This window comes from Octopus sinensis, linkage group LG10 (genome assembly GCF_006345805.1).
Source record: "Octopus sinensis linkage group LG10, ASM634580v1, whole genome shotgun sequence".
Classification (NCBI taxonomy): domain Eukaryota; kingdom Metazoa; phylum Mollusca; class Cephalopoda; order Octopoda; family Octopodidae; genus Octopus; species Octopus sinensis.
The window spans coordinates 52,395,651-52,408,558 of NC_043006.1; the positions used below are offsets into that span (position 1 = coordinate 52,395,651).

A 12,908-nucleotide genomic window follows, 5' to 3' on the forward strand; every position below is an offset into this window, starting at 1 on the left:
TATATTGAAGTGATTTTACTACTACTACTACTACTACTACTACTACTACTACTACTACTACTACTACTACTACTACTATTATTATTATATTATTATTATTATTATTATTATTATTATTATTATTATTATCATTTCTTAAATACAGCCTCGAAACACGTGTCATTGTTCTACCAAATGTATACGTTTTATTTATTATTTTCCTCATTACTTAATCATTGTTATATGTTTTATCTTATATTTAATTTTTCTAAATGGTATAAGTTAATTTCTCATTATTGAATTGATAAAAGGTGTTTTTTCCTAATATATATATTATATTTTGTGAAATTTGATTTAGCATTTCTAAATTGAATTTTTCCCTGTAAGTTTGGAATAAGATTCCCTCATATTATTATTATTATTATTATTATTATTATTATTATTATTATTATTATTATTATTATTATAATAATAATAATAATAATAATAATAATAATAATAATAATATATATATTATATATATATATATATATATATATATATATACATACATGTATATATACGAGTATTCACACTCTTATATGCATATTAACAAACATAATGATATGTAGAAAATAGAAACGTACATAAAGCGTTAATGCAAATATCGTTTGTCCTTTGAATGAGTATATTACTGTATACTTATTTAACTTTTTCTACACTGTTCAGGGATGTGAATTATATTTACCCGTTCCTATTCTAATGATTTTAGTAATGAAAAAGATGTCTGGTACTTAAAATGTACGCAAACTAACACACGTAGAATCATATCATAAAAATACAAAACAAGTCATCTTGAAATAGTTTTGAACTTCAATCTTGGAATCTCGCTAGTTTTATTTTTATGGATAAACATGTACTTACCGATAACTCCTGTTTTAGTCTCGCCATAACGACACAATGTCGAAGTATCATCAGGTCTAGCACAAACATGAAGAGTCGTTTGACATTGTTGACTTCCGAAATTGGAGCATGTGCGTCCATTAGCCAGTAAACGGTTGTAATTTTCAAACTTGATAAACTTCACATCAATTACATAGTCGGCTACAATTGGCTGTAAAATATCAGGAAGAACATTTTATGAAATATGTTTCTATAGCATTTACGATTTATATTTCTGGTTTCTTGTCTTTATTTGCAATATGTCTATGGGCAGATAAATATGTTTTGATGACATTTCATATAAAACTGAGTATTTTTTTAATTGTCCACGGAGAAATTGCTAATAAGCTCGATATTATTCAGGCCTTAGATAAACTGATTTATACATGTAATGTATATGTGACAGCTTATTCGATTACTAAATTACCGATGCTTTTTAGTGTTTGTTTTTTGTTGTACTGCACTGAACACACAAAAAATACCTATAGAATTTTAGCCAACAATACACAAAAGAAAACCCCTCTCTATCCCTTTACTTGTTTCGATTGCAGCTATGCTGTGGCATCAGTTTAAGGTTAATCATAGTTTAGTGAATCAAATCGCCCCTAGTATCTTTTAAGTCTGGCACGTATTCTATCCCACCCACTTTGCTAAACCTTTAAGTTACGAAAAATAAACAACCACCACTAATTATAAATCATGAGAGTCGAAGAGAAACACAAAGTTATGCATTTACGGCAGCCTTATACCCAATTTCTGTCCACCAAATTTACTCATAAGGGTTTGGTCGATTCGGAATTATAGTAGAATATATTTTCCCAAAGTTAAACCGAAGCCGAAACTAAATGCCCGTGAAACGGTCTTGGTAACCTCAAAGCTATACCTGCGCCTTTTTATAAATATAAAATAAGCTAGTAGTCAGAGATAACGGAATCAATCAGGTCAGTTTCAGCCCATTGCTGAGGATATTTAAGCTCTTAGTAATTATAGGTATATTAGCGGTGGACAACGAAAGAGTACTCTATTGTTGACAAACTCTCACAAAAAGATTGAAACTAGTCCGGCTGATTATTCTTTTACCTCTTCATAAAGTTATTGTATATAAAGACAGGATGCTTAAATCTATCTATAACATGCAGTGTTGGATGAATGGTATTGATACATTCTACAGCACTGAAACACAAAAATCTGTTATTACACATATAACTGATATATATATATATATATATATATATATATATATATATATATATATATATATATATACATGTATAAAACACAAAATGTGACCTCGTGTGTACCGTTGGCGATTTTTTTCCTCTGTCTTCCCTTCTCTGGATCTTTCCTTCTCCTATGTTTCCGACGAAGAGCTCCGCTCGAAACATTAAACCCTCCTTCTTTCCTGAGTGTCCAATAATACTATATTTGTTCCACGTCCTCGCGTTGTTGTGTTTTTTGTGCTTTCTTGTTTGGATTAACTTTATAAAACACACACACACACACACACACACACACACACACATATATATAAACACACACACACACACACACACACACACAAACACATATATTTATACACATCAGTAAGAACACTTTATGAAATATGTTTCTATAGCATTTACGATTTATATTTCTGGTTTCTTGTCTTTATTTGCAATATGTCTATGGGCAGATAAATATGTTTTGATGACATTTCATATAAAACTGAGTATTTTTTTAATTGTCCACGAAGAAATTGCTAATAAGCTCGATATTATTCAGGCCTTAGATAAACTGATTTATACATGTAATGTATATGTGACAGCTTATTCGATTACTTAATTACCGATGCTTTTTAGTGTTTGTTCTTTGTTGTACTGCACTGAACACACAAAAAAATACCTATAGAATTTTAGCCAACAATACACAAAAGAAAACCCCTCTCTATCTCTTTACTTGTTTCGATTGCAGCTATGCTGTGGCATCAGTTTAAGGTTAATCATAGTTTAGTGAATCAAATCGCCCCTAGTAACTTTTAAGTCTGGCACGTATTCTATCCCACCCACTTTGCTAAACCTTTAAGTTACGAAAAATAAACAACCACCACTAATTATAAATCATGAGAGTCGAAGAGAAACACAAAGTTATGCATTTACGGCAGCCTTATACCCAATTTCTGTCCACCAAATTTACTCATAAGGGTTTGGTCGATTCGGAATTATAGTAGAATATATTTTCCCAAAGTTAAACCGAAGCCGAAACTAAATGCCCGTGAAGCGGTCTTGGTAAGCTCAAAGCTATACCTGCGCCTTTTTATAAATATAAAATAAGCTAGTAGTCAGAGATAACGGAATCAATCAGGTCAGTTTCAGCCCATTGCTGAGGATATTTAAGCTCTTAGTAATTATAGGTTTATTAGCGGTGGACAACGAAAGAGTACTCTATTGTTGACAAACTCTCACAAAAAGATTGAAACTAGTCCGGCTGATTACTCTTTTACCTCTTCATAAAGTTATTGTATATAAAGACAGGATGCTTAAATCTATCTATAACATGCAGTGTTGGATGAATGGTATTGATACATTCTACAGCACTGAAACACAAAAATCTGTTATTACACATATAACTGATATATATATATATATATACATGTATAAAACACAAAATGTGACCTCGTGTGTACCGTTGGCGATTTTTTTCCTCTGTCTTCCCTTCTCTGGATCTTTCCTTCTCCTATGTTTCCGACGAAGAGCTCCGCTCGAAACATTAAACCCTCCTTCTTTCCTGAGCGTCCAATAATACTATATTTGTTCCACGTCCTCGCGTTGTTGTGTTTTTTTGTGCTTTCTTGTTTGGATTAACTTTATAAAACACACACACACACACACACAACACACACACACACATATATATAAACACACACACACACACACACAAACACATATATATTTATACACATCAGTAAGAACACTTTATGAAATATGTTTCTATAGCATTTACGATTTATATTTCTGACTTCTTGTCTTTATATGCAGTATGTCTATGGGCAGATAAAGATGTTTTGATGACATTTCATCTGATACTGAGTATCTTCTTTAATTATCCAGGAGCTGGAGTGGCTGTGTGGTAAGTAGCTTGCTCATCACCCACATAGTTCCGGGTTCAGTCCCACTGCGTGGCACCTTGGCCAAGTATCTTCTACAATAGCCTCGGGCCGACCAAACCCTTGAGAGTGGATTTGGTAGACGGAAACTGAAAGAAGCCCGTCGTATATATGTATATATATGTGTGTGTGTTTATGTGTCTGTGTTTGTCCCCCCAATATAGCTTGACAACCGATGCTGGTGTGTTTACGTTCCTGTAACTTAGCGGTTCGGCAAAAGACACCGATAGAATAAGTACTAGGTTTAAAAAAATAAGTCCTGGGGTCGATTTGCTCGGCTAAAGGCGGTGCTTTAGTAAGGTGGTGCTCTAGCATGGCCGCAGTCAAATGACTGAAACAAGTAAAAGAGTAGGAGTAAAAAGAGTATACACACATACATACATACATACATATATAGAGAGTATATATACATACATGCATACATACATATATACATACATATATACATACATATATACATACACACACACATATACATACATACACACACACATACGCGCGCACACACACACACGCGCGCACACACACACACACACACACATAAAATGTAACAAACGAATAAAAAAATCCTTCAATTCACAGGTACGTCAGTTGAGTACCACAGAGATAGGTGTATGAATACAAATTTACAAATTACAAACAATAAATTAAATTAATTTTTTGGGAGGCATATAGAAACATTTTTTGACAGATGTATATTTTCTTTACTTAATTATTTTGTCCGTCATAATTTTGTGCTTTTATGGTACTCGTTATGTATCTGAATACATAACGAGTACCATAATGCTGACGCTCTTAAACAGGTTTTTTTGAATCAATATTTTACAATCTCGCAGTTTTTTTGCATGGAATTTCGTCCGTCTTTTTGAACCAAAACCCCGAAGAGACTTGTATACATGGATATGAATAGTTTATAAATCAAATGATGCATATAAGTCGAAACAAATTGTTGGCTTTTTTGGCTTTGTTATGTTTTTGTTATGTTATGTTATGTTATGTTAGGTTATATAACATATTATTCATGGTACATCATATTATATTATAATATAAATAAATTAGTAGATTATCACTTGTATTTCTCTATTTAATTTACTGTTCATATATATATATATATATATATATATATATATATATATATATATATATATTATATATATATATATATATATATGTATATATATATATATATATATATATATATATATATGTATATGAATTATATATATATACATATACATAAATATATATATATATATATATATATACATACATATATATATTCATATATATATATATTCATATACAAATATGTATATCTATATCTATATATATGTGTGTATGCATGTATATATATATATATATGTATGTGTATATATATACGTATGTATAGAGGTATATGTATGTATATATATACACATAGATGTAAATATATGCACACACATACGTACACACACGTACGTACACACACACACACACACACACACACACACACAATTACAGGTACTATTCTAGCATGGCTGCAGTCAAATGGCTGGAACAAGTAAAAGAATATAAGAATATGCATACATATATATACATATATATATATATAATATATATATATATATATATATTCATATATATATATATTCATATACAAATATGTATATCTATATCTATATATATGTGTGTATGCATGTATATATATATATATGTATGTGTATATATATACGTATGTATAGAGGTATATGTATGTATATATATACACATAGATGTAAATATATGCACACACATACGTACACACACGTACGTACACACACACACACACACACACACACACACACAATTACAGGTACTATTCTAGCATGGCTGCAGTCAAATGGCTGGAACAAGTAAAAGAATATAAGAATATGCATACATATATATACATATATATATATATAATAGGTAATGAAACATGGGCTACAACAAAGAGAGAAGAGCAGAGACTGTTAACGGCTCAAATAGCCATGGAAAGATCAATGCTTGGTATCTCGTTGAGAGAGCACATCAGTAGCGAGATCATCAGAAAGAAGTCCGGCGTGAGGGATGTCATCGCAAAGTATACACGCACAAGTTTAGATGGGCTGGACACGTCGCCTGGCTCACCGATAATCAGTGGGCCCGCGCAGTTGTCGAGTGGTACTCGCGCGAGCTGAAACGACCACCCGGAAGGCCTCCACAGCGGTGGAGTTACGATTTCAGGAGGACGATTGGGATCACGTGGATGAGAAAGGCGCGATCCAGTGGGGAGTGGACAGCGTGCTGTGACCAGCGGTGTCAAATGGATGCCCGACGGACTGGTCGGTCAAGGTGATCAAGGTGATATATACATATATATACACATATATATAAATACATAATTACATACCTGTGTGTGTATATGTATGTATGCATGTATATATTATGTATGTACGTATGTGTATGTATGTATTTACATATGTATGAATACACACACACACACACACATATATATATATGTATATATATATATATATATATATATATATATATAATTAATCAATATAGGGTGGCAAAAAAATTTTGTAGAATTCTTTTTGCCACCAGCGGCCTAGTGGGAAAAAATTAAATAGTCATAGACCATTTTTAAGTTCAACATCAACAATCAAGGAACGGCCATAATAGGCCATTCACCCACTAGAAATAACAGCCAAAGCTTCAACCGCAAATAAAGATTATTCCGTAAACAGGAGAAAATTAAAAAACATTTACCCTGTAAATTCTTGTACGATGCACCGTTTCATCTGCTGTTTAATGGTAAACTAACCTGATTAAATTAAATCAAGCCAATCTTCCATAGGCCCTCAGATTCTTCAGCAAGAAATAGCCAAGTCGGAACAGATATTTTCACGAGGCATTTCAGACCCTGTCAAGGTAATATCTGACCTAAAATTTTCAAATCGTCGCACTCGCGCCAAATTTATCGGCAGCAAATAAATATAAGCCGTCGATTCCATTACGGAATTAACCAGAAAATTCATAATTAATCAATATAGGGTGGCAAAAAAAATTTTGTAGAATTCTTTTTGGCACCAGCGGCCACGCGAGTGCGACGATTTGAAAATTTTAGGTCAGATATTACCTTGGCAGGGTCTGAAATGCCTCGTGAAAATATCTATTCCGACTTGGCTATTTCTTGCTGAAGAATCTGAGGGCCTATGGAAGATTGGCTTGATTTAATTTAATCAGGTTAGTTTACCATTAAACAGCAGATGAAACGGTGCATCGTACAAGAATTACAGGGTAAATGTTTTTTAAATTTTCTCCTGTTTACGGAATTAATCTTTATTTGCGGTTGAAGCTTTGGCTGTTATTTCTAGTGGGTGAATGGCCTATTATGGCCGTTCCTTGATTGTTGATATATATATATATATATATATATATATTCATGTATACACATGTATGCATGCTCATACAAACATACATACACGCATACATATGTATGTATAAAGACACTCATGTGTCTAAAAATGTATTATACAGAATCGGTGTGCGTGTGTGTGTTTGTGTGTGTGTGTTTGTGTGTGTGTGTGTGTGTGTGTGTGTGTGTGTGCGTGTGTGTCTGTGTGCGTGCGCGCGAATGTTCGGTTTGGAGGGAATCTAAGACAGAATACTTACAGAAACTATTGTAGCAAGAAAAGCGCAGAGCAGGAATCTACCGGTTGATTGAAGCATGCTGATTGCCTTATTAAGAATTGTCTTATGAGCTTTTAGATATATACAGTGTATGTATAATTATCACTAGTCCACTCGTCCCTGCAAATGCGACGCTAGTCGACGTATTGAACAGCGACTTAAACTCACAGGGAGCTCCGGTGCAGAAATGAACTCACTGAATTCTATGAATAAGTCCGGTGAGCAAACAAGGCAATTCTGGTAGGCAACACGAGAAAGTCCAGTATTTATAGGATATGGTCAGTGGGAACAATAGCGTATGCCAAAGTTTACACAAAGTTGTCCGGGTTTGAATGTTGCACCAGATGACCAATGAAAAGTAATCTCTAGATATTTGTTTTTCTAATCGTACCAATCAAGGCACCATTATGGGTAAGGAAAAGGAAACGATGGAGAGAAAAAGGAGGGGATAAAGAGGAAAAGAATACCAGCACTAACGGCGAGTGTGACAACGATGACAGCAAGAATTACAAAAACACGTAGGAAGGTGTGGAAAGGAAATGACTGAAAAGAAATTTTTCTGTTCTAACAAACTAATTTGTAAATGTATTGGAGTTTTATTCTTTTAATGTAAACAAAATGAACGAAACCTTTTAAAGTAAATATAAAGATGAAAAGATATATAAAAACCAGACATACAATTATACAATATCTATTTGGTTTTTGTCGTTGTTGTCATTGCTGTCATTGTTGTTGTTGTTGTTGTTGTTGTTGTTGTTGTTACTGCTGCTGCTGCTGCTGCTGAAAAGTTATACTACGGAAAATTTGGATTCAAGGAGGTATGCGCAACATTTGGAGATCTCCGGCTCAGTTGTACCGAGTCAGAATAAAGTACAGAAGTGTTTCCAATAAAGCCTGTCCTGTATTTGTCCAGAGCGACGAAACCATTCTGCAAACTCGTTCTGTGTCCGAGCATTTCTAACTTCACTGTAAGTCAACAATGCTTGGTCATTTTATTTGGGAAGGGTAGGATGTTCTCCTCAGCTAAGTAGTTGTTGTAAAAGAGATTGCATCCTAACAAGATTGAACATAGCGCAAACGGTCACTTTCCTTATTGGCAAAACTCTCAACTTTTTCAATTACTACTTGGAGGAGAAGATACGGAGAACGATACACTACACTCCAGCAAATTTGCTAAAAGGGAGGTTAGAAAGCAGAGAATGGCCCAATTAAATGGGAAAATCCTCAACTTTTTCTTCTGGGTAAAGGAACACCATTGCTAGAGAATGAACTTGCTCCTTACTGTCAGGATATCCTGAGGCCCATGCGATTCCTTCTTTGGTTCTAAATGTTTGATTAATTACATGATTAAATAACTTTTTTTTAAGCTATTGTTTTCCATGCTTTCTGTTTTTTTTTTCAAAATCTATTCTGCGAACCCTGACCACCATTTTTGTAATTTATCCTTGCAATGCCCTATCCGTCGTCCTTGTGGCGAATAAAATAAATCGTTATAAATTTTAGTAGTGGTAGTAGTAAAAGTATTATTATTATTATAATTATTATTATTATTATATTATTATTATTATTATTATTATTAGTAGTAGTAGTAGTAAGCTAATAGTGGCCCATGCATACAAAGCCTTCGTCGACTCCACCGATGTTTTCCAAAGTAAATGCAACGTTTTTTCCCTTAGACACCCATATTGTGGTAGCCGTTAACGCCAGAACGCAATTAGTACAAGGTATCATCTTGAATGACGCACTAATAAGTCTATCAATCGAGTGCACGGGACTGCTACTTGTTTATTTTTGAGTCAGAAAAAAAAAACTGAAGTTGGCATCTGCAGGATTCGAAGAGAAAACTAAGAGATTTGAAACAAATATCTGGAAGGCATTCTATCCGATAACAGCGCCTCTCTCTCTCTCTCTCTTTCTTTCTCTCTCTCTCTCTTTCTTCCTCTTTCTCTCTTTCTTCCTCTTTCTCTCTTTCTTCCTCTCTCTCTCTTTCTTTCTCTCTCTCTTTCTCTTTCTCCCCTCTCTGTCTGTCTGTCTCTTCCTCCCCCACTCTCTGTTTTGTATGTATTACTGACGTGCTAGGAATATTCCTTTTTTTTCAGAAAAATTTTAGCCTACAGTACATGTTGAACAGGCAAGTTGAACAAGCTGACAGTCGTGGAAATTTCCTTGTCTTAGTCACGCATTCCTTGGCGCCTCCCAGAACATAGCGCCCCGGGCGACTGCACGAGTTGCCCGTACCTCGAGCCGGTCCTGCGTGTATAGGAGACATATAAATAAATTGGACAATCGTAAACGGCTGTCATTTTAAACAACCATGCTGTGGATGAAATGGGATCCGCTGGACCAGTTTTGAGATTTCATCAGCAGCTTTTGTTCTCCAATCTTCAACGGTGATACACATAGGTAGTATTATCAAGAGTTTTATTAATTCGGATACGCCAATGTACATACATGACACATTCTTGGAAACTAGTTGTACTAATGAATTAATGAGGTGTTAGCAGTGTTCAATTTTTATGTTATGAATTGACAAAGAAGCAACCTTATAGATTTTAACCAACGTACGTAAATTAGACTTAAATAGGCGCAGGCATGGCTGTGTGGGAGAAGCTTGCTTCCCAGTCACATGGTTGTGGGTTCAGTTCCACTGAATGAGACCTTGAGGAAGTGTTTTCTTCTGTAGCCTCGAACCGACCAAAGCCTTGTGAATGGATTTGGCTGATGGAAACTGAGATGTTTGTAGCATATATATATGTGTATATATATATATATATATATTGGTGAATTGAAGAAATGGAGCTGAACGCAGATTGAACAGAAATCGTTTTATTTCATTCTACACGTGTTTCGAAAGGCACAAATTACCAAAATCCGATGGAATAATGGGACCATATTGTGTCTTTCTCTTCAGGAAGAAAATAGGAAATCCGTTGGAAAAACAAAAACAGAACAGAGGCGGAGCAAAAACAAATCGAACTATGCTCCTAAGAGCCCATGGCGAAACTGTTTATCAGTGTATGTTGAGAACCGGTGGCTGAAGAATTCAACGGGTCAGGCATCGTCAATCATGTGGGTGAGGGGGCGTAGATGTTCTTTGTGACCGAGAATAAAGTTCTGACTATTTAAGGAATATTGGATGTTTTATAAGGGGCGAGAAAAAATCTACTTAGAGACGTGTGTGTGTGTATACTGTTCTATATACGTGTGTGTTGGCGTAGGGGTAGAAAACATTTTTTGTGTACGTGTGTGCGTTTGATCGTTCGGCTGTCAGTGGCTACTGCCGTGATGACCGTTGGGTGGCAGAAAAAAATATATATATCATGTTTTATGTGTGTGTGTGTTCTCATCTAAGCCTGCCTTGTCAAGGAAACCCCCCGCTGTGAAAAAACCAAGCCCCGTTTGTCTTACAGGAGTAATTCCCCTTGCAGTGGTTAATCGTAGATATCTTAAAGGCTATTTCATAATTTGTTACAAGGGCTATGGGTGCCGGTATTATTATAAACGCTATTAAAAGCCAGATAAGTGTAACGCCGCCAATGGGGGCATCGAAAAGCCGACTGTAAAAGCCCGTTTACCATCCGGCCTCTGGCAAACAAAATATGGAAGAGTTCGGAGACACAAAGGTTGCACTGCCTTCTGCCCCTTTCAATTATCCGCACCAACGCACGGTTGCAACACCATATGGTTGTACCTCCAACCGAGCTGTTTTACTGCTGTGATTTTTGCTACTAAGGTATCGGTTAAACTTTTGATTAATCTACTACAAGATTATTCATCTTTCTATTTCACATAATACATACCGCTTCGTCAAGAAACTGCTACTTTAACCGATACCAATAATGGAGTTGTTCGAGATTGATGCGTCCCTTAAGGATATTCCTATACCACCAAAGGATGCCTTCCTTAAGGAGTTGGTTTGTAAAACCAACGCATTCATAAACCGGATGAGATGGCTCATTTTCTTCCACGAGAACGAAGATCTAAAATCGAACCGGACAACAGCATCGTCCGAATACGGCCGGCTTTTTAAAACATTGGATACGCCGCCACCTAACCCAAGACTGAAGAAGTTTGAGGACGACTTGTGGGACATAGTTAGAAAGATTAAGTTCAGGAAGTCACCCAGGAGAAATGCCCACCTCAGATACCTAGATAAAATTACCAAGGACATTAATAGAACGGACGGAGTCCTGGTCCAGTCCGACAAGACCAGGAACACATACAAGATGCCCATTAAGCAGTACCTAGATTTACTCGTAAAGAGATCAAGAAAATTATAGAAAAACCAATTGGAGTACCCTGAGGAAGGTAAACTTGGAAATTAAGGAAATAATATTTAAACACCGAATTCAAATGAGAACTCAGCCGCTTAGCCCTAAGCAACCCAGATTTATAGTGAAGGACCATAAACCGAACTTCCACACCAACCCAGCGCTAAGACTCATATGCCCTGCTAGATCTGATATCGGGATAATCAGTAAGTACATTTTAGATAAATATATCCCTAGTTTAGTAAACAAGCTGAAGCTCAGCCTCTGGGCCAACTCCTCGCAGGTAGTGAAGTGGTTCTCTTCCATCCCCAATAAGAACCGTACTAGGTTCATTCAGTTTGATATCGCCAGCTTCTACCCCTCGATTAACCCTAGTGTGCTAAATAAGGCCCTCTGGCATGCTCACAACAAGGCTGGCCTCACCAGAGAAGAGATAGGTATCATTTTAGTTGCCAGGAAATCGTTTATTAAGTTTGATAATAAGTTGTGGATCCGTAAAGATACTCCCAATGAATTTGATGTGCCTATGGGTAGTTCGGATAGTGCGCAGATAGCCGATTTGGTCGGAATATATATTCTCTACGAATTGTCCGACCAATTCCCGGAGATCGCGGGCGGCCTGTATCGTGACGATTGTCTGTTTTACCTGCAAAACACCACGAACAGAATAGTGCAGAAAACTAAGAGCAGGTTAGCTAGGTTTTTTAATAGAATGGGCATGAGTATAGTTTTTGATAATGAACTCACCAAGGCCAATTCCTAGACGTTACACTTAACCTTAATAGCGACTCATACTGCCCTTACCATAAGCCTTCCACTAATTTGAAGTATGTCAGTGTCTTCTCAAATCATGCCAAAACCGTAACAGACAATTTGGTTAAAAACATCTCTCTAAGATTGTCTGGCTTGTCCGCCAGTGC

General features: G+C 35.6%; 2 protein-coding genes across 7 annotated transcripts in view; one reads left to right on the top strand and one right to left on the bottom strand.

The window, feature by feature from the left end:
• Positions 1–12,908, top strand: part of LOC115216219 (kinesin-like protein KIF28P) — a 227,286-nt gene that overhangs the window by 163,970 nt on the left and 50,408 nt on the right. The gene's annotated exons all lie outside the window — the stretch shown is intronic.
• LOC115216308 (protein jagged-1b-like) overlaps positions 1–12,908 on the bottom strand; it is a 122,624-nt gene that overhangs the window by 67,290 nt on the left and 42,426 nt on the right. Inside the window, exons 1-2 of one of the 5 annotated variants that reach the window (XM_036506671.1) lie at positions 7,700–7,956; positions 883–1,072 (exon numbers count right to left, since the gene is read on the bottom strand). The exons of 3 other annotated variants lie outside the window; for them this stretch is intronic. In XM_036506671.1, the coding sequence (XP_036362564.1) occupies positions 883–1,072; positions 7,700–7,756 (247 nt within the window). In that variant the 5' untranslated portion in view covers positions 7,757–7,956. Of the gene's footprint in view, positions 1–882; positions 1,073–7,699; positions 7,957–12,908 lie in introns of those variants that run through there. One more of the 5 variants, XM_036506672.1, reaches the window with a different exon arrangement.